The sequence below is a fragment of the Talpa europaea genome (assembly GCF_964194135.1).
Source record: "Talpa europaea genome assembly, chromosome: 14".
Lineage (NCBI taxonomy): Eukaryota > Metazoa > Chordata > Mammalia > Eulipotyphla > Talpidae > Talpa > Talpa europaea.
Genome location: NC_140082.1, coordinates 92,843,360 through 92,863,001, shown reverse-complemented (window position 1 = coordinate 92,863,001; position 19,642 = coordinate 92,843,360). Strand labels below are relative to the sequence as shown.

The window sequence follows — 19,642 nt, the reverse complement described above, 5'->3', positions numbered from 1 at the left end:
GCTCCGTCCAGGTGCGAATTGTCCCCCCACACCTCCCGGGCTGCGGGGCCCCCATTGGGCCGCGAGGAGCCAGAATCCACACCTCCGCAAATGGGCGGCTTTCCCAGGCCCCGCCCGGCGCGGCCCGGGGTTTCCACACCTCCCGGGAGCCCGCGGGGCGCCCCTCGCACCTCGGCCGCATAAAGGCCGGCGCGGCGGCCCCGGCGCGCAGCCCGCCCCGCCATGGCCCCGTCGCCCCCGCCGCCCGGCCCGCCGGGCCCCGCCGAGCCCTGGACGCTGCCCCCGGGCTGGGGCTGGGGCGGCCACGCGGACTCCGCGTCCCCGGCCTCCTCCTCCGACTCCTCGGGCTCCTGCCCCTGCGACGCGGCCCGCGGCCCCTCGCCCGCCGCCCGCCCGGCCCGCGCCGCGCCCGCGCCCGCGCCCGCGCCCCGCGCCGCGCCGGCCCCCCGCGCCCCGCGCCCCGCGCCCCGCGCCGGGCCCCGCCAGAGCGCGAGCGAGCGCGAGAAGCTGCGGATGCGCACCCTGGCGCGCGCGCTGCTCGAGCTGCGCCGCTTCCTGCCGCCCTCGCTGGCGCCCGCCGGCCAGAGCCTCACCAAGGTGGAGACGCTGCGCCTGGCCGTGCGCTACATCGGCCACCTGTCCGCGCTGCTGGGCCGCGGCGCGCCCCGCGCCTGCCCGCTCTGCCCCGCCCGCGGCGCCCCCGCGCCCGGCCCCTGCGGGGCGCCCCCCGACGGCGCCCCGCCGGCCCGAGCGGGAGCCCCCGGCGCGCGGCTCTGGCCGCCCCCAGCCTGCCCCGCGACGCGGACACCCCCGGAGCTCGGGGGACCCGCCGCGCCCTGGACGCCGCCCCCAGCGCCCCCGGAGCGGGCCGCCCCGCGCCAGGTAGGCCCGCGCCGAGCTCCGCCCTCTCCGCGCCGGTCCCCCGTCAGTCCCTGGCGGGGGGCGGGGGGCGGGGGGCGGGGGGCTGCGGCCTCCCCTGGCAGCCCCAGTCTGCGCAGGCACGTCTTGCGCGCGGGGCGGGGGCCGGGGGCTCTCGTGAGCGTTGGGGCACTGGGAGGTCCCCGGGACCCGGGGACGCGTGACCTCGGGGTCCCCGGCCGCCCTCAGAGGCGCGTGAATGAATCACGGCCGCGGGACGCGCCTTCGCAGCTCCACGCGGGGCCGCCCTCGGTGCCCACCCACCCTGGCGCCTGGGCCCCCGCCCCTCGGCCGCCAGCGGCGGGGAGTCGGCGGGTCACCCCGTTAGGGATGCTGCCAGAACAGCCGAAAGGCGACGTGCGCTGGGGCAGCTGGTGAGGGCAGAGCTGGGCCGGGCGCCCTCCCGAGTCCTCCTGCCACTGCTGGGGCAGGCGGCTGCCGCCGCACTCCCGGAGGTCCAGGCTCCAGGTCTGGGCATCGGCCGCGGCCGCTCACCTGCTGCCCTGTTTGCCTTGCAGGGGATGGCTGTGTCTCCGGAGTCCTGCCTCTTGCCAGAAACGCCAGCCCTCCTGTCCCGCCCAGCCTGCGGGAGGCTCCAGCCGCAGCCGCAGCCGCAGCCGCAGTGGGGCTGCTGGGACCCCAGCGCCCTGGTGCTCTGGAGCCCAGGGGACCAGCACCCTGGCCCTGCCTTGCAGCTGGGTGATGACAGCCCTCCCCAGAGCGCAGGCCTGCGGCTCAATGGTGACCCTGAACTTTGGCCAGAAGATGTGGAGGGGCCCCACCTGCACCTCTTCTACTAGCGCCCCTCTCCGCAGGACCCAGGCCTGGGGGCTGGGCCCCTTCCCGGCCCTGCCTTTCCAAATGTTGTTTGGGAGTGGCCCCCTGGCCGAAGTGGGGGCTGGGGCACCCCTAAGCAGCTGCTGCTTGGTCTGAGCTTCAGTAACATCAGGATGCCTCCCCACAAAGGAAGCTGGGCAGGATTGGTGAGGGAGTGGGTCCCGGGAGCAGGGGTGCAGGCCCCACACGCCGCTCTTGGTGACACTTGACCGGAAGCCTGTGTGCTTAGACTTTTGTACCTTTATAAAAAAAGAAAAATAGGCGAGACGGTGTTTGGTTTGGTCTGTTTTCCGTGCCAGCCTGGGTCTTTACTGCCCCTAGGAGAGGGAAAATGCTCCCATCCCACGTGGGATCCAGGCCTCCCAGGGGTGACAGGACTTCTGCCCTGGGTTGGGGGCACCGCTGGGTGAGCTCAGGCCTGTCCCTTGCCCCGGCCCTGCCCACAGCCCTTTTCCATTCCCGGCTGCCCCGTAGGGAGCAGCTCCCATAGGGAGCGCACAGCTATGGGCAGCTGTCAGGGCCTTGCACGAGGGGCGGGGGGAGCCCGGAGCCTGCCATCTGGGATCACGACGGTGCAAAAGAGTTTTCAAGGGATGCTTGTGGGTGGCTCCCCCATTCCGTGACTCCTTTGCCCGGGGCCACCATAGCAAAACACACAGATGGGGGGCGAAGCAACAGCTCCAGGGTCACCCCATCCAGCTCTTGCATGTGTGGCTGTGGGCAGCGACGCCATCTCCTTGCTCTCGTGACCTGAGACGACCCAGGCCGGCCCCCTCTCTGGCTGCGTGCGGAGCCATCGGGTCAGGGCCTGGCCCCAAGCACAAATGTCAGTGTCGTGGCCTCCCTGGGGGTGTTGAAGCCCGGCCTCTTCACCCTTCACTTTACAGTTGAGGGACAGGCCCAGGAGAACCCCTGGCCTCTGCTTAGCCTGGCATGCACCCATGTGGCAGCTGCCCCCTCACTCCTGGCCCAGTGCTTCCCCCTTCCCAAGAAGACCCAAGGTCTTGACTTCTTGACTGCACCAAAGGTGAAACCCAACAGCTGCCCCAGCTCCTCGGGATCCCCTGGATCTGGGGAGACAGTGGAGGTGTCCCTGCTCCAATCGGCACTGATGGCCTTGTCCCCCAGCTCAGAGATCCTGCGTGAGCTCGGAGTGATGGGGGCCAGGCCCAGGGGCTGGCATAACCCCACCTTCAGTCCCTGCCCTCTGGGAGAGAAGCCTCAGCCTGTCTCCTCCCTGGGGCCACGGGTCCCTCCCAGGCTGCTCTCTGGACTCACCCCTCTCCTAAGTGCCTGACCAAGGAGGGAAGGCCGGTGGGGTGACCAGGGGCCCCAGTCACTGTCTCTAAGAGACTAGACACTTCCTGATGACCTCACTCAGCCCTCTCGGTGCCCGGCAGCGTGGCCGACATGCCAGTTCCCGCTGTGGGCACTGAGTCCTGGAGAAGAGCGGGATCAGGCCAGGCTGGCTGGAGGTTGGCACAGCCAGGCAAGTCCTCCCCCACCCTCTGCTGATCCTGCCCCCCCAGGCCTGAGCATGAACCCGACCACTGCCTGGCGGGCTTCTGGCTCTGCCTGTCCTTTGGCAGGCCTGGCATGGATGGTCCCCAGCCATGGGGCTTTAGGAATGCCTGGTTGTAGCTGTCGGGTGACCCCAGGAACACGTGAGCTGTGGGCATTGCTACCTGGCTGCAGCTGCCCTGGAGGAACGCCATCCACCCAGCGCAGGCCTGTGCTGGGCTTGCCTTCTCGATCCCTGCAAATGACCCCTTGTCTGCAAAGCCAAGATGAATTGACATCAGCAGGACCCTGAGAACCAGCAGGACCTCAGAACGAAGCTACATCATGTGCATACGCACAGAGCCAGAGTGGGCTCCAGAACTGGGGTCCCTGCTGACTCTTCCTGGAACCGTCATGACCAGGGATAGTCCCCATCCTTTGGCCCACCCACCCTTTGAAGTGCAGATGACACTGGAGAGGGGGAACCTCTCAACAGGCCCCAGGCACCCCAGCTTCTCTCAGGAGCAGAGGCTGTGAAGGAAGAGGGCTGCAGAGCCAAGAGACCCCACCCACCCACCCGATAGCCACACAGCTCCCACCATGATGGGAGCCCAGCCAGGGGCAGAGCTGAGTTCTAAACCAGCCCCAAGGACCCCGGGAATCCAGCCCCCAGCTCCCCGCTATAGCGTCCCATGGAGGTGACCCCAGGGCACCCGGGGCTGTCTGTGACCTCCCTCCGCCCTCTGTCAACACCCTGAACATCCTGGGCCCCTGGTCCAGCAGGCGGGAGAGCATGGCCCTCTGCGAGGCCTGACGTGGGAAAGGGAAGCGCCTGCACCCGTGGGACAGACTCCAGCCTCCGTGAGGACCAGGCAACCGGCTAGATTCCCGCCCCGGGGCCCAGCCTTCCCGTCCCCATCTGTGTCCTTCTCTGCGGGCAACATCTCTTTAGGTCAGGGCCGCGGGAAGGCCTGACCCTATAAAGGAAACCGGGAGTCCCGGGCAGGATAATCACAAGAAACAGCGGGTCCTGCCGCCCTCACGCAGGCTGCTCTGCAGCGAGTGGCCGCTGAAGGCAAACTGGTCATGGCTGAAACGCCGCAGAGTCAACCTGCCGGCTTCCGGGTTGAGTCCTCACTTTGGTCATCACCAGGGCTTGCCTTCCAGCGGCGCCTCCACCAGCCTTGAAAGCTCAGCGGGGTGTCGCACGCCAAGGCCAAGGCCAAGGCCCAGCTGCTCCTCCAACCTGGCTCTTTGCCAGGAAACTCCGCCAAGGACAAGGTGAGCCACACGCCCATGAGCCAGGCCTTCTCCACCGACCCCCTCAGGTGACCCGGATTGCACAACCCCCTTTTATGGGCTCATAAAAGGTTGGTGGAGTCTGCCCAGTGCGTGGGGTGCTGGCTGGCCCACGGTGGCCTCCCCTAACTCAGCGGCTTTTTGTGAGCTCCTCTTGAACCAGCTCGGGTACAAACTGATCCACACGGTCAGAGAGGCCCAGGAGGCGTGGCCCCAGGCCAGGGCCCCAGGCAGGCAGCCCTCACTACAGACCCCTCCTCCAGGGCCCCAGGGGGGCTGGGCGGGGTGCGGCGGCATCCACCAGCACCCCACCCTGCTGCCTGGCCTCACCTCCGGGTGGGTGCACACCCTAGCTAGCTTCTGGAACTAGGGAACAGTGAACAGACCAGCCCTCTGCCGGGCACCAGGCCCAGCTGGCCCCCTCCACCCAGGAAACCAGTATCCAGTTGCCACCCCGGGTACCCCAGCTTCCTCAGGACTCCCCAACACTCAGCTTCTTCAGCCTGCACGGCAATTGGGATGGAATGAACTTGGTCAACGGGCATTATGTAGGACTGACGAAAAGTGAGTGCTCCCTTGGTGCTCCCCGAGGGTCCTGGGCCCCCCAGTACTTCCCATCCATCCAGGGTCCTCCATCCCAGTCTCCTCGCTGCTTGCAACTCACCCTCACTCTCGCTTGAAGAGACAGAAGCTCAGCTAGTTACCCTTTATTTACATTTTCTCTTAGATAAAAATATACAGATCTGGTGCTCTGTTGCTTCCTCCGGTTCAGGGTTTCATGGGACGCGAGAGCGGGCACGGGGCAGACCCCAGGGCCATTCATTGTCCACCTGGTCACCTGGGCCTAGAGCTGTGTTTCCCTGAGATCAGGCCCCGGGCTCTGGGTGCCGGGCACATGCCAGGCCTGGGGTGGGGCAGCTCGAGGGGCAGGGGCTGGGAGGGGCCAGGAGCCTGGACATCGGGAAGAGGGCTGACCCCAGGGGAAGTGCGGAGAGAACCTGGACCCAAGACTTCGTGCTTGAGGGGAGACGCTGGGGCCTCGAGCTGCAGGAGGGGCCTGGCCTGGGCCACGGCGCAGGTGCACACGGGGCCAGGCGGGTGGAGCACCGGGGGCTAATTGCTGTGGGTGGTGAACCATTCCAGCACGGCCGCCTTGTTCTTCTGCACCCACTTGATGTTGGCTTTCGTCCGCTCCAGGGCTTGCTCCAGAGCCCGGGTGGCCGAGCCGAAGCCCGTGTCCTTGTTTTTCTCCTTGAACCACTCCAGCTGCCGGGAAAGCAAAGAGCCTCAGCCCCAGGCCGGCTCTAACAGCCCTCAGGCCTCCCTCGAGGGGGTGGGCACCACGGCCTGCTCCCCAGGACAGCCAGCCCCACCCCTGGGGCCACGTCCTTCTCTAGGGCCGGTGGGCACCTCTGCGGAGCACGGCAGCCCGGCTTCACCTGCTCCTGAAGGGTTCGGATCCTCACGGCGTGGCTCCGCCCGGAGCGCAGCCTCCGTTTTTAATCAAACTAGTCTCAATCTAGCCCAAGGGAGGGAGACGCCGCAAGCAGCAGCCAGCCGAGCCCAGAGGGGACGTTTCTACAGGACTAACGCTGGGGCCGCAGTGGCCGGAAGGCATTGGGAAGACATTGCTTTGAAACCAGCGATGCCCAGTAAGAGGTGCTCCAGGGCGCTCAGGGCGGAGGCCGAGGCCGGGCAGCCAGGCGAGAGAGTGATTCACGTATTTATAGATGAAGTTATCTATCAGTGTTTTCTTGAAAAACGTTCACCCCCAAAAATTGCGGGGGAAATGTTGGTAATTGTTCAATCGGGGTGCTGGGTGTGTTTTATTATTGTTTAATTTCTTCATTATTTTCATTTTATTTTCTTCACGCTCGTGTCTGTAAACACCCCGAGGTGACCCGTGCTCCTGAGCGGTCACCATCTTAGTCCGGGCACCAGGCCTCCCCGTCGCTGGGCCGGGGTCTGCCCAGCGCGCGGGGTGCTGGCTGGCCCGGGGGTGGCCGCCCTGTGGCCCAGGGCCGGGGCCCGGCTCCCTACCTGCTCCAGCTTGTTCTCCGTGGAGAATCGCCGGGTCACCGCCTGGATGAGGTTGGCAAAGGAGAAGGAGCCGCCGCCGAAACTGCAGCAGGACAAAGGGCCGTGAGGGTGCCAGAAAGCAGCGCTCGGGCGGCAGGTGCCGCTGCCCCCCACCCCTTGGGTGGCCCCCAGAGGGGTCCCCAGTGAGACGACTGCTCAGGAGACGGTGCGAGGGGCTGGAGGCAGGGGTGGCTGCTGCGTCCGCCTCCTTCTTGAGAGCGCGCCGCCTGCCGGTCTACCCGCGTGGGCACCCCACACCCGCCTGGTCCCAATTCCTGCCACCCCTAAGCCTGGTTCATTTTGCCCACCCCGCTGCAGCGTCCGGGGCACCGAGATGGCCCCTGGGCTCGGGGCGCCGCAGCCCCCACACCCTGCCTCGGCGCGCCCGTCCCCGCGCAGCCCCCCCAGACTCACTCCTCAAACAGCTTCTTCCAGTTGTTCTGCACGAACTCCCAGGCCAGCTCCTGCCCGATGACGTTGCCAGCGATGCTGCTGATGGTGGAGGTGGCGTCCTGCCTCCGGATGAGGCTGGGGTCCAGGGCGTAGCGCAGGTACCTGCAAGGGCGGGGTTCCATGAGAGGGCGCAGACGCCGGACCCCCCCTGCACCTCCCTCCCGGTGCGTGAGGGCGGGACACCCCTGGACCCTCCCGCCCCCTTGCAGACGGGACGCGGAGCCTCGAGCAGGGTCGCGGCTACAAGCCACGTGACGATGAGCAGAGGAAGGAGGGGCCCCGGGGTGGTGCCCGGCTCCAGATGCGGGGGCCACTCTTTGCTGGGGTCCAGGTGAGGGCACCCGAGGCACGCAGGGCTGGGGGTGCTCTGCTGGGCGCTGGAAGGACTGAGGTCTGGCTGTGCCAGCGCCCTTGACAGAGCGGGAAACCGAGGTACCCTCAAGGCAGGGAGGCAGGGCTGTCGGGCATTGGCAAGCGGCTCCCTGGCGTGCGGGAGCCTCCGCGGGGCGAGCTGCTCCACGGCTCCTCACCTGCTCAGAATCCAGGGCTCTCTGCTGCAGGCCAGGGCCGAGCGGAGCTTGTCGGCCTCGTTGACCAGGGTGGCGTTCCGGAACTGCGCCCAGGCGAAGTCCCACTCCCTCTCGCCACCCAGGGCGATGGCGTTGCAGTAGACGGCCGACCGCAGGTTGGGGTGGATCCTGGCGCAGGGCCGGGCGTCAGGGGCAGAAACGCAGCACTGATGAAGATGGGCTGGGGCTGGGCTTGGGGTGAGGGCGGGGTTGGGGGAGGGGATACACTCACGGGTTTTTAGCATGAGGGTTTTTCATCCAATCTTCAAAAAGCTCCTTGACCAGCATGTGACACTCAGTCAGCCCATTGGAGCAGGCGGTGCTGATGGCGTTCACCTCGTTGTACCTGCCCGGGGGACACGCGGTCAGCACGCCTGGACCCTGAGCCCAGGACCCTGAGGAGTCCCCTGTAGACAGGCAAGGGGCCAGGCCTGACTCCAAGCCAGCAGCCCCCAGCCCTCTGGGGTGTCTCCAGCGCTTTGGGCCTGGAGCCTGACACTCCTTGACCCTCAGGCTCCTGAGGACCCCGAGGGGCCAGCACAGGCTCCAGCCCAGGCATGGAAGTGACCGCACGTTGGTGAGACGACCTGGGAGTCTGAGCTCGGTCCTTTGGACAAGGAAGCCAAAGGGGCCCACAGGTCCCACAAGCTCAAGCAGGGCCTCCTACGCATGGGGGGTGTGGGGACCCTCCCCACCCGAGCCTCCAGCCTGGCCAGGAGTTGGGAGCTCCAGAGGGGGAGGGGTTGTGGCTTGATCCTTGAGGGGTCATACTCACTGGTCCATCAGCGTTGCTGGACGGTTGGTCCAGTTATTGGTGATATTTTGGAAATGATCGTAGAGGGGCTTGACCTGCTTCGCCAGGTAGTGCTAGGAAGAAGAGACCATGAACAGCTTCACAGAGAGAACCTGGACCCCACACGGAGGCCCCTGGGGCGAGGGGCACAGCTCCCAGAGTGGGGAGTGGCCACTCAGGGAACCCGCGTCGAGGATGGCCCCGAGGTCTCGAGAGCGACACCACAGACCCGCCTGGGTGAAGCCAGACCCAACACTTGCAAGGAATAAGTTCCAACCTAGAATCTTCGACACCAACGTGAAGATGCACCAAAGACTTCAGAAAATCTGTCCCAAAAAATCCACCTGGGGCCTCCCTGGTGGCGCAAGGGGTTAAGACGCAACCTATGAAGCTTCCGCAGTCTCTACATCACAAGTTCGATCCCCGGCCAGGGAGCTACCCACAGGGCACAGCAGACCCCTCCTGTCTCGCCCGCTGCTCCCCTCAGCAGTGGATTTTGGTCCGTCTGCCTGTTCTGCTCCCCGCTCTGTCTCTGGTGAGTCCTCTCACCCCCCGCACATCTGGCCTGCACCCTCACAAGCTCACCTCCCACAAACCCTTTCCAAAACTCCTGGGAGTTAAGCTCCCCGACAAGAGGGAGACCCCGGCAGGGGCCACAGCTTCGGGAAAGCGGGGCTGAGCGGCAGCCCCAGAGGAAGCACAGCGAGCGCCCCCTGATGTTTTGTGGCACGGGAGAAAGGACGCTGGCACAGGCCCTCGACGGGCCAGAGACCCTCAGCACGCTGCGGGGACGCTGAGCACTGACTCGGCTCTGAGGCAGCAGGTGCTGAACACAGCCCGGGAGGTGATCGGTGACACCCAGTCCACCTACTGTGACCCCTTCTCCCTGAGGTCACGGATGCAGGAAACTGTGGGGAGGGCCTCTCCAGGTGTGACCTAGTGGCTACCCAGGAATCCATCAGGTGGGGGGTCCCGTTTATTATCCGAGCCTGAGGCCACACGCGTGCGGTGGGCTTTCTTTGCTCTTTTATAAACAGCCTGCTGAGGGCGCCAGCTCCATCCAGATCAAGTCTGGGTTTCCCTAGGGGGAGCCTCATGGCAGAGGGGCCCCCCGGGGCCTGAGGGTTGCCCAAAGCCACACAGCTGGAGAAAGATGGGCCTCCAGCTGAGCCCCCGCAGCTGGACGGCGCCGTCCATACCTTCATGGGGCCATAGACCTCGGAGGTTTCGAACATGAGCTTGAAGTAGCTCAGGCTGTCCAGGGCCGCCTGCCAGGGCATGTACTCGGTCTCAGCATGCAGGAAGATGGTGGTGTCCAGTGCCAGGGTGACAGGGACAATTTCGGCACTGGGGACAAACAGAGGAGCCCAAATAAGCACCCACTCAGTCCAGCCAGTGTCCCTCCTGGAGCCCTGGGGCTGCAGGGCCCCAACAGAGCCAGCGCCAGCCTTCACCAGGCCGGGGACGTGGGTGCTGAATGGGGCCAGGCGGCCAGGCACGGCCCTTGCCTGGCTAGCCACCTACTCCTGCTTATGGTCCCCACTGTGCGGATGGGGAAACTGAGGCTCAAAGAGGTGAAGTGACTTGCCGGAGGCCACACGGCCCAAAGGAGATAGCTGAGATTCAACAGACAAAAATTGGAGCTCTTTGCTCTGCCTCTGACTTGCTGGCCCTCTGGGCCTCCCTGCCCTGCTGCTCAGGCCGTGGGTCAGACACACCCACTTGGTCTAGAGACACCGGGTCTGAGGGTGTCACCCCCGCTTAGCACCTGCCGGGAGCTCGGCCGTGCTTTATAAACACCTGCTCATCCAGGCCGCCCCTCCCCTGCCCTGTCCTCCCCAGGGTCTCTAATCGCCTGGCACAGCGCCTGGCACACAGTCAGCCCTCAGGAAAGGTGCCTGTCAGAGGCACGGGCTCCTCTGCTACCCCAAAGACGAATGTTCCCATTTGCTCTGCTTTGCTCGGCTATTTTATAGGTCCAGGAATGCTCAAATTTTTTCCACGTAAGTTATGCGATGTTGGGCCTCCCTGGTGGCGCAAAGGGTTAAGCACAGCACTGTGACGCTATCCACAGCCGAGTTCGATCCCCAGCCAGGGAGCTACCCACATGGCGCTGCCGACCTCTCCTGACTCGCCCGCTGCTCCCCTCAGCAGTGTATTTCGGTCCGTCTGCCTGTTCTGTTCCCCGCTCTGTCTCTGGTGAATCCTCTCATTCCCCGCACCTCTGGCCTGTACCCCAGCTCTTTCATGCATAAATAAATAAAAATAAATCTTAAAAAAAAAATCATGCCATGTTCCGAGAGGGCGGGGTCTGTGCAGCCAGCTTGTGGAGCTCGACAGGCCCGTGTTGGCTGTCACGGGCTGGGTGACCTCGGGCCAGGTACTCAGAGTCCGAGTCTCAGACACCTTTTCCGGAAAAGTGGGCAGTGAGGCTCACGATGCCCGGGCCCCGGAGCCACTGTCTGTGCTGGGCACGCACTCGGGGGTACTGACTCTCACTATGGAACCCACCTGCCCAACCTCCAATCTACCTGAGCCAGAGAGGGATGGGGGCGCTTACCTGGCCAGGTTGAAGGAATCGTGGATGACCTGGGCCCGATTGATGACAGGGATGACCTAGAAGGGGCAACAGAGCGTGTGACCTTGGGCCTGCAGGCGGGGGCGCCGGCTGGGCCTGAGCAGGCAGGTGAGCACGAGGCAAGCGGGGTGGACACCCACCGAACGATCACTCTGCAGCTGCTGCTGAATCTTTTTCCAGTTGTCTGCGTCGTAGTTCACCACGAAATAGCCCGTCGCATTGATATTCAGCAGGAGCCAGTCGTTACCCGTGGTTTTGAACTCACTGTTCTGGGCTGCGGGGGGAGATAGGGCTGGGGCGGGGCTCTCGGAAGGCCACAGGCGGACCCCCAGCCCTCCTCCATCCGGGAGCCAGCAAGAGCTGCCTCCCACGCAGCCCAGGCACACCCCCTGGGGCTCATTCTTCCTGGGGCTCTGAGTCCCCCACCTCACAGCTCTCCTTCCATCCTGGCAGCTCCAGGACCCCTTCCCACCTGCAGGTCACCCCTTCCCACCTGGCCTGGCTCCCCCTGTCCTGAGGAGCAGCCTTTGTCTCCTGCAGCCTCGGGGAGGGATCCGCACCCTGTCCCCCAGCTTTCCTGTCTCTGCACTTGCTCTTTCTGTTCCCTCTACTTGAAATGCTTTTCTCTGCTGCCTTTACCTGGCTAACGCTTACTCTTCTAGAACTCCGTCACCTCCTCCAGGAAGCCTTCCCTGACATAAAGTCAGTGTTCCTTCTTCTCAGCTCCCTACTCCCAGGTCCCGGCAGCCCAGCCACACACGCCTGCTCAGCAGCCGGCACACCTCTGGGTACCTGCCTTCTCCTTCCCTCCACCTGCGCCTCTCACCTACACCTCGTCCTCGGTTCCCGCAGCGTCTGGCAGAGCAGGGCCACCCACACGAAGTGCCCAGCGCTGCTTCAAACAGCCACTGCTTTCTCTCTCCGCCCTCGCACAGCCCGAGGGAGCAGAGGCGGGCCCTAGCCCTGCTTTACAGATTTTACAGACGAGGAATTGGAGGACCAGAGAAGGATGGTGGCTCGCCCAGGGCCACACAGCTGGAGGCAGCAGCGTGGAGTCTGCTGCACTGGCTGAATGAACGGATGCGGAAGCCCTGGGAGACCCCGGGAGCACAGGCGTGCGCCAGGAGCAGGCGGCGGCTCTCTAGGGGCTGGATTACCTGAGCTTTGGCCCGGCATCCAGTAGGGCGTCTGCTCCTTGCCAGTTTTCATAGATGTGATGTACGCGATCCACAGGTAGCTGCAAATCAGACAGGGAGGCCAGGGTGAGACAGGCCCCTGGTGACCAGAGCGGCCCTGCCAGGGCTCCCAGCACCCCCGAGAGGGGGCCCTGCCAGCAGCCCCTCCCCGGCCGGGACCCTGCCATCCGCCTACTTGAACTGCGAGGGTCGGGTGACGTTGGACTCGGGGTCAAGGAGGAAGTGCTTCTGGCTGATGTCCCCTGTCCTGGTGTCCACCGTGATGACCGGGAAGCCCATCTGCAGGATCCAGCGGTCCATGATGTCGCTCACCGTGTTAGGCAGCTGGACGTTACTCTCGACAACAGCCTAGGGCGGAACGGAGCGTCTCAGCGACCACCAGCCCCTCCCCACCCGTCGGGCAGCCCCTCCCTCTCTGCGGGGGGGCAGCTGGACTGGCTCTGCCAACCCTTGCTGTCCAGCTGGGCCAGCCAAGAACCGCCTGGCTGCGATAGCAATGAAGCAAATCGATCCAGCGCCCCCACCTGAGGTGGGGGGTGGGGGAAGGGGCGCCCAGACGCCCTGGCCCAGCCCGGACAGCACTGGGCTCTGAGGAGGGAAAACCCACAGCCGGAGCGGGTGGAGGGCCACGTCCACATGGGGGCTGGGCCGGGCTTAAGGGGCGTTCACTGTCTTCTGAGGTCCTTGTCCCCTTTCTCACGCCTGGGCATCGCTTTGTAACAACAAAGAGTCACCTGCCCTTGCTAAGAGAGACAACGGCCCTCCTCAGATCAGGGCAGGGAGGACAGAAGTGGCTGTCAGAGCTCGGGGAGGGGTGCGGGGGTGGAGCCGGAGCCTGGCCTGGGAGTGGAGGAAGGAGCGGAAACTGAGGCAGGCCGGGCAGACGTGAAGGCCGCAAGTCATCAGCTGCCAGGGGAGCCGGCTGCGTCGGTCATAGGCCGGGTCTTCCTCCCTGCGTGGAGGCCCCGGAACCCGGGCACTGGGGCGGGGCAGTGGGGGAGGCACAGGCTCTGCAGGGCGGGGAGTGCGCTGCCAGCCCGGGCGAGGCAGCGGGAAGTGGGGTGGGGGCATCAGAAGCCCTGCCCCACGGTGGGGCTGCCGGGGTCTGAGGGACAGGAGCTGCGCTGGCGGAGGCAGAGGGTCATGTCCGCGCTCTGGGCCAGCACAGGGAGGAGCCGGGGAGGCGCGTGTGAGGGGCTGAACGGCTCCAAAGCTCCTGGGAGCCACAGCACCCCCTCCTACCACTGAGCTCATGGAGCAGTATCTCCTGACACCCCCTTCATGGAGCCCTCGCCCCCATTTTCCAGAGAGTGACTAAGGCCCAGGTCACCTGCCCGGGCCAGCCGAGAGCTGGGAGTGTTCCTTACACAGGTGCTGCCCGCAGGGCTTCAGCACCTGCTTGGGGCCCCAACAGAGCATTTTCAGGGGGGCTGGGAGTTACCAACCTGCTGCAGGTGCGTCCACAGGTCCGAGTAGTTGGTGTTCCCGTATTCAAAGGTGTGGAGATAGGACTGTGGAAAGATGGGCACGGTGAGGGCCCCCAGGCTCTGCCACTCACCCGGGGTAGCAGGTCGGGGCTTGGGGACAGGAGGCAGGGGGTGGAGGAGGCCCCAAGGCGGGCCAAGGGTACTCACCGACAGGCCTTTCTGGAACACGGGCTCCGACAGAAAGTTGGAGAGCATCCTGAGCACCGAGGCTCCCTGGGGGAAGAGGGCGCTCAGAGGCTGTGCGGCCGGCGGGACCCTGTGCCCGTCAGGGTCAGGGGAGGCGCCCCAAGGTGAGGAGGCCCCACCCCGCCCTGTGTCCCCGCCATCTGAGGACCCCCGCCGCGGAGGCGGGGCCACACCTTGCTGTAGGAGATGGAGTCGAACAGCTCGCTGATCTGGGCGGGCGTGTTGACCTCGTTGGCGGGGGTGGACAGCGGGTGCGAGGAGGCCAGCGCGTCCACGGCCATCACGCGGTACACTTCGTTCAGCACCATGAGGTCTTTCTGCAAACCCCCGATGGCCATCAGGAAACTGGCCCAGGGGAGGGGGACCAGGTCCTCCTGCCCCCACCCCGGACGCCAGGCGCTCCGGGCAGCGGGCTCACCAGGTTCCAGTCTGGCTCCGCGGAATCGGCTCCCAGGTACTCCACGTAGGAGGCGAAGCCCTCGTTCAGCCACAGGTCGTTCCACCAGGCCACGGTCACCAGGTTCCCGAACCACTGTGGGGCAGGGAGTCAGCCAGCCCCGCCCTGGCCTCATGGCCCCCAAACCCCAGCTGCCCTTCACTTAGTGCCGCCGCCTGCTGACCACATTGTCCTGCCACCCGGCCAGGGCCCTCCTCTCCCCGTCCCTTCGCTGCAGGCCTCCCAGTGGCGGGGTACCTGGTGGGCCAGCTCGTGGCCGATCACGGTGACCACCCGCTCCTTGTTGCCGATGGAGGAGGAGTCCGGGTCGTAGAGCAGCGAGTTCTCCCGGTAGGTGACCAGCCCCCAGTTCTCCATGGCGCCGGCGTTGAAGTCGGGCAGGCCGATCTGGTCTGGGGAGGCCAGGCCGTCGGCAGGAGGGACCTCCAGGCAGGGAGCCCCACGTGGTTGCCCCCCAGCACTACAGCAAGGCCCTCACTTACCAGATTTGCTGAGTGGGTAGGAGGTATTGTAATGCTTGTGAAAGAAGCTGAGGATGGGGCCTGTGACTTTCAGGGCATAGGCGCCATGACCTGCGTCGATGGCCTTGGGCCGAGCCCAGATCCGGATCTGCAAAGAGGATGCAGACGGGTCAGGGGTCCACAGGGCCTGAGGGGGCTGGCGAGGGTCGGGGGACACTGCCCAGGTTAACTCAAGGCCTGGCCAGCAGGAGAGGGCTGGGAGGCCCCAGGGGTTGAGTCCCAGGGAGGAGCCTTGGAGGACAGTAATGGTCACAGCTGCCACTTGCCCGGCACCCAAGGGCGAAGCACTCCCTCCATGAACAGGGACCCACATTTCAGACGAGGGTCAGCGAGCTGAAGCCCCTTCCCATGGTCACTCCAAGCCCTCGGGGCTGGGACAGGATAAGGATCAGCAGGGATCTCCCGCGGGCCGGGCCAACCAGGGAAGGACGGCCAGCGCATACCATGACATTATCGGGAGACACGTCTTCCACACTCTTGAACTCGCTGACGATGTAGGCCAACAGGTACGTGGACATCTTGGGCGTGGTCTCGAAGGAGGTGATATTGCATTCAGGGTCGGCCTCGTCGGGGCGGCTCTCTAGACAGGGAGCACTCGGGCCTGTGAGGCCGTGCTCGGGCCCGGCCCGGGGCCTGCCCCCCCGGCCCCAGGACAGCCCACTCACCTATGGGCAGCATGTTGGACAGGGCCGTGAGGCTCTTGGGATGGATGAGGGTGATGTTGAAGTGGGCCTTCATAGCCGGCTCATCAAAGCACGGGAAGGATTTCCGGGCATCCGCTGCCTGCATCTGAGTCGTGGCCACCACCCTACCCAAACCGGGGTGTCAGAGGCGGTGCCAGCAGAATGCCAGGGCCCCGTGGTGGTGGGCAGGCAAGGGCTTTCGGGCGTGCACTGCTGGGCGTGCAGCGGAAATGTGCCTGGAAGCTGGTCTGGCTAATCTCGCTCTGTTTCCCCAGCTGTCCAAGAGGACTTTCACCACTGCAGCCTGCTTGGTGGGGGTAGGGGAGCCCTCCATGGCTGCCCCATCAGCAGCTGCAGATGTATGGAGGCTCCGGAAGTTTCTAAGTCCTCGAACCTATGCCCCTCCCGGGCCCCGGGATGCAGCTCTGCCTGGCATCTAGACTGCCCCCACCACAGACCCGACTTACTATTTTTTTTAAGATTTATTTTATTTGTTTAGTCATGTAAGAGCCGGGCGCAGGCCAGGGGTGTGGAGGGTGAGAGGATTCCCCAGAGACAAAGCGGGGAGCAGAACAGGTGGACCCACTGAAATCCACTGCCGAGGGGAGCCGGGGGGAGACAGGAGAGGTCTGCTGCGCCATGTGGGCAGCTCCCCGGCCAGTATCGGGGACCTAACTCAGGCCACAATAGCTTGATAGTGCTGAGACTTAACCCCCGCACCACCAGGGAGGCCCCCAACTTACTTTTTGATGCCATCTTCCACGTACTCGCTGCGGTAGAAGCCCGCCAGGTCATCAGCCAGCTCCCCCACAAAACTGCTGTCCATCTCGTACATCTTGTTGACCTCCAGGGGGCCCTCGAGTTGCACCACCAGGTACTCGGTGACCTCCACCAGAAAAGTGCCTCTGATGTTAGGGGGCTGGGAGCCGTCCACGGCCCGCAGGACCACCCTTTCCTTCCCTTCTGAGGTGTAGTTGAGCTTCTTGCTGTGGATGATGATGACGTCGGTGGCTTCCCTGCAGGTGAAGCGGACGGTGCTGTTGCCCTCAAAGATGTACAGGCCGTTGCTGTTGGGGGTGAGGTGGGGCTTCAGCGTCACGCTGTAGGAGTCGGGTATCAGCGTTGTGGGCAGGCGGTATCGGTTCCATGGCTTGCTTTGGTCCAAAGTGGTGGCCGAGGAGCTCGTGGAGCCTGTCGGGGAGGTCACTTTCGGGGGGGTCGATGTCGGGGGGGTCACTGACGGGGAGTTTCCTGAGGAAGCCTGGTCATTCCTGTTCTTCTCCTGGGCGTACACCACGGACAGGGCGATGATGGTGCTCATAGCCGCCACGGCTAGGAGGATGCCCAAGATGCCCACGGTCTTGGAAATGAAGAAGCCATTGGCCATGGTGAGGGTGGGGGGCAGCTCGGAAAGGATCAGGCCAGGCCGGGAGCCAGGCAGCCCAGGGCCAGACTTATATCCCAGAGAGGGAGGGGCGCGAAGTCCGCACGCTGGGCAAAAATTAACCAGAGCTCAGACAGGCGAAGGTCGTGGGGCTGGGCAGAGGAAGGGGCTTTCTCCACCCAGGCCTCGGAGGATCCAGGAAGGCGTGCAGAGGGCAGAGTGCAGCTCAGTGGCGCCTGCTGGGAGCAAGGAGCATCTGGTCACAGGCTGCAGGCCCCCGGGTAACAGGAGCAGCTGGGGGGGCTGGGCCCCGGGTTCCCCTGAAGGCCCCGCGCGCAGGTCTGGGCCTGCACCGCCCAGGTGACCGGGTCACTCCTGCCCACGGGCATCTGTCCGCTCTCTTCCCACAGGCGAGTGCGCACGCGGGCCCTCGGGCCGGCGGGGCTGACAGGCTCAGCTGGGCTGGGGCAGACGGAGGAGGCCTCCTGGGGCGGATGGCGGATGGCGTGGACGTCCCCACTGCCACCAGGACAGGAGGGACCACCTTAGGCCTCCCAGGAGCAGGAGGAGGCGGTGCGGCGAAGGGAGGGCCTCTTCCTGGCTGGGGTCAAGGGCAGTGGCCGGGTCCCTGGCAGGCCACCCGGGCTCCTCAGGACGACCCCGGCCTCCCTTGATTTCCTCCCGAGCAGGGAGACCCGCAGGGCCCCCTCCCTTCCTCTCGTGCCAAAAACGTCTTCAACTATTAGCTCACTGATTACAATGAAATAAGTTGCTTTGCTTTTTTTTTCCTACCCCCAACCTCCCCCGCCCTTGGGCGAAGGCGCTGCTCCGCGGCCGGGGCCTCACCCTCCCAACCCCATCCCTGCTCCCCACACAACCCAGGCCACGCCGCGCCCCGCAGGTCCTCGGGTCACCTCGGGGTGCCCCGGCGGGGCCCGTGCTGCCCGCCACCAGCCCCGGGAGCCCCGCCAGCCCCGGGAGCCCCGCCACCCTCCGCCTTCCTCGGGAGCCGCTCTGAGCTGCCGCCGGCTCCCGGAGCTCCGCTAGCGCCTCGCCTCTCCTCGAGAGGCCCGCGCACTCCACGCGGCTTCCCGTGTGACCGTGTGGGTGACGAGGGTGGCACCCGCCTCCCCCACACTGCAGGCCCCGGAGAGCGGGGCCTGGGCTGCGCCCGCCACCGCCGCTGGCCGGCCGGGCGAGCAGGGCGCATGCGGGGATGGCTGCTGGAGGGCGGCTCGGGGCAGGGCTGCTCTTCACTCGGTCTTTCGGGCCCACATCCTCTGCGGTCCCCGTCCACCTGGCCGGGGGAGGACGGCCTGCCCCTCTCGGGACACCCACCCATGGCAACCATGCGCAGACAAACGGACGTCCACGCCATCCGCCATCCGCCCCAGGAGGCCTCCTCCGTCTGCCCCAGCCCAGCTGAGCCTGTCAGCCCCGCCGCCCCGAGGGAAGAGAACGGACAGATGCCCGTGGGCAGGAGTGACCCTGTCACCTGGGCGGTGCAGGCCCAGACCTAGACCTGAGCGCGGGGCCTTCAGGGGAACCCGGGGGCCGTGGGCACGCCCCTCCTACTAGAGACCCGCCGGGGTCCTGTCCAGGCCAGTGGGTCACCCACCACACTGGCCAGCACCACCCCAGTGGCGGCCAAGGAACCAAGCAGGCAGGGCTGGGCGGCTGGGACATGGAGACGGAGGAGACAGCAGCCCTCAGAGGGACGCAGCGTGTGCGGCCACCCTCCCTCCATCAGCAGGACCTGGCCAGGGAAGACCGTCTTGCTCGTGCCCCAAAGGCTGGCACCCAGGGACCACGTAGCCCCAAACTGAGTCTGCCTCTGCCCCCTACAGGGCCCACGGCCCCCTCTGGCCCCTGCAGCAGAAAGACCCACGAGTGAGCCTGGCTTAATCCCTTCTTCAAACAAAGAAAGAGGCCCTGCCTGTCCCTCCTCGGTCTCTTCCTGTTTGCTTTGGACACGGACAGTGCGCCCAGCTGGCTGGGATCTTCACTCTTTCGGAAAGAAGCTCTGATCCTCAGAGGTGGCACAGCAGGCAGCCCACTGCCCTGTAACAAGAGGGGCCCTGTGCCAGGCACCACAACAACAGACTGGGGGCACCCAGGGGGGCAAGCTCCACAGCCCCCGAAAGGGCCCCCTCTTCCAGCCCCGGCCCCGGCCCGGCCATCCCTATACCCACCATGGGTGGGCACGAGGGAGGGGCAGGGAGCAGTGAGACCCTCCCGCCTTCGGACCCCAACCCTCCCCCCCACATCTCGGCTAAGGACCCCCCCTCCTCTCAGTCTTGGACTCCAGCTCCTCACCGCCTGCGGGATGACGAAACGTCAGCTCAGGACTGAGTCTCAAGACCTGTGAGCTTGACCCTCTGGCCTCCAGCTGACAGCATTTCCCCAAATCCTCTGGGCTTTTTCTCTGCTCCTCTCGCTCTGCTGTCTTTTCTCTCCCTCCTGTCAAAGTCCTCTGCATCCCCCACAACCCAGCTCCAGGGTCACTGCCTCATGCGTAGCAGCCCCTCTCCCTTCGGTGCTTCCCTGACCCCCAGCTTATGCCTCTATCCCAGCTCCGATGTGTGTTCAAAAGGCTGCGGGGGAGATCCCGTGACCCCTCCAGGCCCAGCAGGGCAGGAGCACGAGGCGCTGGCTGGCGAGATACACGGCAGCACCCACAATCCTTGCCGTGGTGTGCAGGC

At 65.5% G+C, this 19,642-nt stretch overlaps 2 protein-coding genes across 2 annotated transcripts; one reads left to right on the top strand and one right to left on the bottom strand.

Annotated features, from left to right (window-relative positions):
- Positions 1-222: 222 nt before the first annotated feature.
- Positions 223-1,718, top strand: MESP2 (mesoderm posterior bHLH transcription factor 2; the record flags this gene model as incomplete). The annotated part of the gene is made up of 2 exons (XM_084254121.1): positions 223-882; positions 1,437-1,718. 2 exons carry the CDS (start codon positions 223-225, stop codon positions 1,716-1,718), a joined length of 942 nt encoding a protein of 313 aa, XP_084110247.1.
- Positions 1,719-5,667: 3,949 nt separating this feature from the next.
- ANPEP (alanyl aminopeptidase, membrane) lies at positions 5,668-16,943 on the bottom strand (the record flags this gene model as incomplete). The annotated part of the gene is made up of 20 exons (XM_084254120.1): positions 5,668-5,820; positions 6,595-6,676; positions 7,048-7,188; positions 7,617-7,784; positions 7,888-8,001; positions 8,431-8,522; positions 9,648-9,795; positions 11,009-11,064; positions 11,167-11,300; positions 12,184-12,263; positions 12,398-12,570; positions 13,668-13,733; positions 13,857-13,922; positions 14,069-14,212; positions 14,314-14,427; positions 14,590-14,744; positions 14,835-14,961; positions 15,317-15,453; positions 15,539-15,681; positions 16,300-16,943. 20 exons carry the CDS (start codon positions 16,941-16,943, stop codon positions 5,668-5,670), a joined length of 2,937 nt encoding a protein of 978 aa, XP_084110246.1.
- Positions 16,944-19,642: the final 2,699 nt, after the last annotated feature.